Genomic DNA, 5,800 nt, shown 5'->3' on the forward strand with positions numbered 1-5,800 from the left:
TATATAGTATTCTGCATCGTACTATTGTTTTTGCTTCCGTTTGCTTGTGTGATTTGAAACTTTTAATTTCTTAAGTGTGTGGTGTTTCCGCTTTCTCGTATCTTGTGGTATGATGGTGGACTAATCCTTATGCTTGATATGGAAGATTGTCTTGTTTGTTGAGCTTTGTTGCAACAGGTTGAGTAGGTTGTCACATTCAGATAAAAAGGGGGAGAATGTAAGCTCAAGAATTGTGAGCTTGTTCGTTCTGAGCCAAGAGTGTGTTACACATGGTGATGAGTGTGTAACATAGTACGTTAAGTTTGTTACGGCGTGATGACGTGTCACAAACTTATGGAAGTAGAAGATATTGCTTTGGCGCGAAGCAAAGAAGATCTTCTGTTGGCGATATTTTACGAAGTAGAATATTGTCTTTCACGTGTACTTAATGAGGGAACCTAGAAGTGTTTTAGGTCGAGCGTTAAGAGAGTAAAAGCTAGAGCAAGAGGTTTGTTCTTGTCGGCTACAGAAATCGAGTGAAAGGTTTTCGGCTTGGGTTTCTGTAATTTAGAGATTAAAAATTGGTCTGTCGCTAGTCGTGTGTGACTGAGCATAAACCGGATTAAACAGATCTAAGAGGATTGTTTAAAAGATTTCTAATATACAAGAAAGTGTTTTTGAAAGACTTGTGTACGGTTCATATTTGCGTTTCTCTGAACTTTGATGCTAGAACGAAAGCAAACTATTTTAATTCGGGTTCGACCTGATAGACCAGATTGCATTATCCAAAAGTGCTTATTTATTGGGCTTCCAATTTTTCCATAAACTTGACCAAACGCACACAGTCGCAGGTCTCAGCGACTCCGAACGAACAACGCCAATATATCTGCATGTGCACTTCTATAAGTCTTTCCCCGTAAGTATAAGCTTTGGTCTTCAGTTAGAAGCCACACAAGAGGAGAAATATCATGAAAACTTGAAAAAAAGTACTCAGAAGATTGTTCAAATACTTTCTTCAAAAAAAAAGAAAGAAGATTGTTCAAATATAAACCAGCTTGCTCACGCATCCGAAGACTTTTTCTGATTTCTTCCGTGTAGTCGAGCTAGCAAAAAATGACAGGAGATATGATTTAGCATATTAGTTAGTATTTGTTAATTTATAGAAATATGATCTAGCATATGATCTAGACATATCCAATCTTCAGATACTACAATTACTATCTGAATATTTCTACTACCTCTCAAATTATATTTTCCTAATCACGAAAGTGGCTCTAATTGCAGATTGTATGAGTTTAGTTGAAAGTTTCTCATCGATACATATTGAGAGAATATTTATTTACGCTATTTGAAGAAATTAACCGATAAATTGTCAGACCAATAATGCTATCTTTGATCAATATCTCTGCATATCTTAGGTCAACAACTAAATAATTAGTTCCTAGCTTCTATTTTCCATTCGTGATTTCTTTTTCATATAGATTTTTATCAAATATATACGTGGTGGTCTTTGGAAGTCTTCAAAAATATCCGACGACAATGAAGAAGTCTTCGACGTTTAGCTGTAACGCCCAAAAGTCATTACTCCAAATACAACTTTTTACATATCCAAATTATAACAGGTAACAAAATTTCAATATTATAGAGATTAGATTAGAGCATAGTAGAGGAAAAAATATATTAGAGCATAGTAGAGGAAAAAAAATACTAGAGCATAGAATATGTTGGTATACAAGATTTAAAAGTAGACGATGGATTTGACCAAATAAGAATATTTCACTTTAGTCGATATTATAAAAACTGCTAGTATACACTATATTAAAATTTCGTAAATCGCCAAGTCTTTTTGTGATAGTTTGGTGATATATATTTAAGTGGTTGGTCGTCGATTTGCCAAAATAATATTTTCCTCAAGCGATATTTTTTACATACAATTCAACTTTTTTTTTTTTTTTTTTTTCGGACAAACCGACGAAAACACGCGCAAACACGTGTTGAAGTTAGCGAAAGAAAGAGACACGTGTCAACCTCTAACAACTAGAGAAGACACGCGTCTCGCAACCACGCCGGACCACGCCGGAATCAGAGCCACCACTCGGAATTCAACCAGGACCTTAACCAGAGGCACCGAATCCATCTCCAACGACAGTATTGGAAGATTGCCGGAATCAGTTTAACGTTTTGGAGAGTTCAATCGAAATCGAAAACGAAATCGAGATCGAGATCTCATCCAAGGTAAGGCCCACGCACACCACAAACTCGTCACTCACCTCGATCACACTCGAGGAGAACAAACGGAACCCAGACAAGGCCGGCTACACGCCGTCGAGAAGACCACCGTGTACCAGAGAAAGCCAGCCGCCATCGCCGGAGAAGAAGGCAAAGACGCTGGAGACAAAAGCCGGACGACCATCGAGAGTAACGACGCGACGCCGGAGACAGAACCGGCCGACCACCGAAGAAAAGGTGCGTCGCCGGAAACAAAAACCGATCTGGAAACTCTCTTATCTCTACTCCTTGTGAAAGATTAAATTTGGGAACAAGGAAAGTAATGAGAAAATCCTCTCTCTAAAAGAGAGGAGAGAGAGCGTTTGCTGTGGTTCCCCTCCAAGGCGTTCTTAGGTTACATACAATTCAACTTATGTATGCTATATATCAATCCAAAAACAAATATTGGTAGTATTATCTTATAGACACATTCGTTGAATAAAATAAAAAGTCTTCTGACATTTATTAAAATAGTTTGTAATAAAACATGTGGTAACCAGTCCTGTTTTATTTTTCTAACCACGTGGGCCAAAACTTGGTTATGTCCCCATGTATCAATCTAGAATAACGGAACCGTTAGTTCCACGCGTTAGTCAAGGCATTCCACCGTTAGTTTTGTCTTTTGACCAACGCTGAATATTGGGTCAACGTCACTTTCGCCAGCGCAAAGGCAATGTCGTTGGGTCAACTTCGAACGGAACTAAACCGTGACTTTTTGCAAAAAAACTCTTTTACTAATGTTGAGAGAGAGAGAGACGTGGATCTCAAGAAACCTTCCATGTAATTTCCCAACAAGTTTTCAATAACGAAATTACGATTTTGCCACCTTGTTTGGAAATGGTGACACGTTGGTGACAATCACAGAGGTAGCTCACCCACTACTTTCCATAGCCCATCACGCGCTTTTACTTCTAAAGTGAGTAACAACAAAAAGGGTGGCGATCCCATATATGTATCTAACTTTTACAGAAACTATTTATGATCCAAATAACAAAATGCAATTCTCCTTTTTTGTTTTAAAAAGTTGGGTGAAAGGGCGATTACTTAGAGAGAAATTAAGAAAACTTAAACGATTATACATCTAACTTACCAAATGAATTTTTGTAACTGATAATAACTTAATTATTGTAAATTGTATAACTTATATTGTTCATATCATGTTTTATCTATTGAACATATGATTATCGGCTACAGTTGTATTTTTCTTATAAGAAAGTGCTATATTCGTTAGAACTCTATATAATTTCTTGATGTATTAAATATTTGACATAATCGTTAAAAATAACACAATCTATTTTAGCAAGAAAATATCTCTTAAAGTTTTAACAAGAAATCAAACAGAAAATTGATACCATTTATAGCAATAAATCACACATTATTAATCTACCTAATCAACTCGTTTGTTTTAACCAGCGATTTTGGGCTAATGGTACTTGAGGGGAAAACCCCCAATACGGTACCCGTAGTTCGAGTCCCGCTGGCCATCCGGGCTAGGGTTAAATCCCAAGAATACGTGGAGTGCCGTGGGCCTCGCGGGAATAGTCGGTTGACCACGGTCGCCGGAAACCCGCGGTTACCTAAAAAAAAAGAAAAAGAAACAGAGCTGAGAGATGTGACAGGAACGTAACAGAGATAATATGAACATCTTAAACTATACTATATCAGGAGGTTGATGCTCGTGAAGACGGCCATATCGCCATGGCTCCTTCAAGTTTGGTGTAGTCTGAGAGTAGAAATCTTGTTGCGTATACAATAAATAAAAAGATATAACGTGTTAGTAAAAAACTTGATTTGGTATAACATCTAAACAAATAACATCATATAAAGATTAAAATAAGACTAAATGATAATAATAATAATGCTAAAAATCCCCCTATATATATTAAAAGAGAAGTCATTTTAATGATTTCTGGTGACGTGTCGTTCATAGGTGAAGTTTCAAGAAAATTATTATAATTTGATTGGTCGATGATTTTTAATTTTTATTTATTTAATTTTGATCTAAAATTTAAGGTAAGTCTAAAATCATTTAACATCACTTGCCATATAATCTACAGTCAGAGTATTATCCGAAAAAATTAAGAAATTGCTAATTTTGAATTTTAATTTAAAGAAAATACAATAATGTCGTTGGCCAGGAAAAAAAAACGAAAAAAAAAATTAAAAGACGTAATTAAAAGAGGTTCGTTCGCAGTGGGTAACTTATCTTGACGAGGAGCAACCCAACCATATATATAGGCTTAAATGTTACAATTAAGAATTTAAGTCCCTTCTTCTTATCACTTCCTCTACACAGCTGTCCTTTCAGCAGCTTTCTTCTAGGGGAGAGAGATCGAGAGATTTTGTATCTAATCAAAAACAACGATGCAGGTCGCTTTCCCTTCTTCGCCGCCGTCTAAATCCATCGACGATGAACGCTTAACGGAGATGTCCATGATGTTGAGCGAGGATTTCACCAAGAAGCTGGGGTTTTCAGAAGAGGGTGAAGACATTCGAAAACTCGAGAGATCTTGGAGTAAACTCGAAGATTCCGTCGAGTTCCACGAGGAAGAGGAAGCAGGAGATGAAGAAGAAGAGGAGTTCTCCTTCGCTTGTGTAAACGCAGAAGGATCTCCGATAACCGCCGAAGAAGCTTTCGAAGATGGTCAGATCCGTCCTGCCTTCCCTCTCTTCAACCGCGCTCTCCTCTTCGACCAAAACGACGCCGTTTCAGAGACCTACGAAGACAGCGAGAGTATCCGACCGCGTCTTAGAAAGGTATTCGTGGAGGATCGCGACGGAGACGGCGAGGGTAAGAAGGCAGAGGAGGGTTCGTTGGGAGCGTACTGTTCGTGGTCGGGTGGAACGGTGGCGGAAGCGTCGCCGGAGACTTGCCGGAAGAGCAACTCGACGGGATTCTCGAAGCTCTGGAGATTTAGGGATCTCGTGTTGAGAAGCAACAGCGACGGAAGAGACGCGTTTGTTTTCCTGAACAACAGTAACGCCGCCGTCGGTGACAAGACCCAGTCATCGTCTTCTTCTTCAAGGGCGGCAAAATTGACCAGCGAAGATGATAAGGAGGAGAAAAAGTCAACAAAGGCTAAAAAAGGGAAAGAGAAAGAGAAAACGACGTCGTCGGAGAAGAGGACTAAATCAGCGCACGAGAAACTCTACATGAGAAACAGAGCGTTGAAGGAAGAAGTGAAACACAGATCCTATCTTCCGTACAAGCAAGTTGGGTTCTTTACTAATGTGAATGGCCTTAGCAGAAACATCCATCCTTTCTGACAAATTTGGTCAGAATAATATTTTTCTTTAAAAAATAATTATAACTTCAAAATTTTAGGTTTGTTGGATGTTTCTTTTTTTGTTTGATTGGTAAACAAATGAAATTACTCTTCTCATGGGTCCCTTCTGTTTGGTAGCTTGGTTTAATTCATAGCAGAAAGGTGTACCGTTTTCTCTTCACTATTATAAATGTACTGTGAAGAAGAGCTTGGCTTTGTATTAAACCATTTTGTAAGTAAATAAATATGTAATTAGTTATACTTGGTTAGTTATTTGCATATGTTTT

The 5,800-nt window shown here is 38.0% G+C and overlaps 1 protein-coding gene across 1 annotated transcript; it reads left to right on the forward strand.

The window, feature by feature from the left end:
* Positions 1 to 4,467: 4,467 nt before the first annotated feature.
* LOC106343323 lies at positions 4,468 to 5,800 on the forward strand. The gene has a single exon (XM_013782500.1). It carries the CDS (start codon positions 4,612 to 4,614, stop codon positions 5,512 to 5,514), a length of 903 nt encoding a protein of 300 aa, XP_013637954.1. The 5' UTR covers positions 4,468 to 4,611; the 3' UTR covers positions 5,515 to 5,800.

This window comes from Brassica oleracea, chromosome C5, assembly GCF_000695525.1.
Source record: "Brassica oleracea var. oleracea cultivar TO1000 chromosome C5, BOL, whole genome shotgun sequence".
Lineage (NCBI taxonomy): Eukaryota > Viridiplantae > Streptophyta > Magnoliopsida > Brassicales > Brassicaceae > Brassica > Brassica oleracea.

Bases quoted from the DNA above. Each gene is read 5' to 3' on its own strand.
- LOC106343323 (XM_013782500.1), top strand. From the start codon at position 4,612: ATGCAGGTCGCTTTCCCTTCTTCGCCGCCGTCTAAATCCATCGACGAT.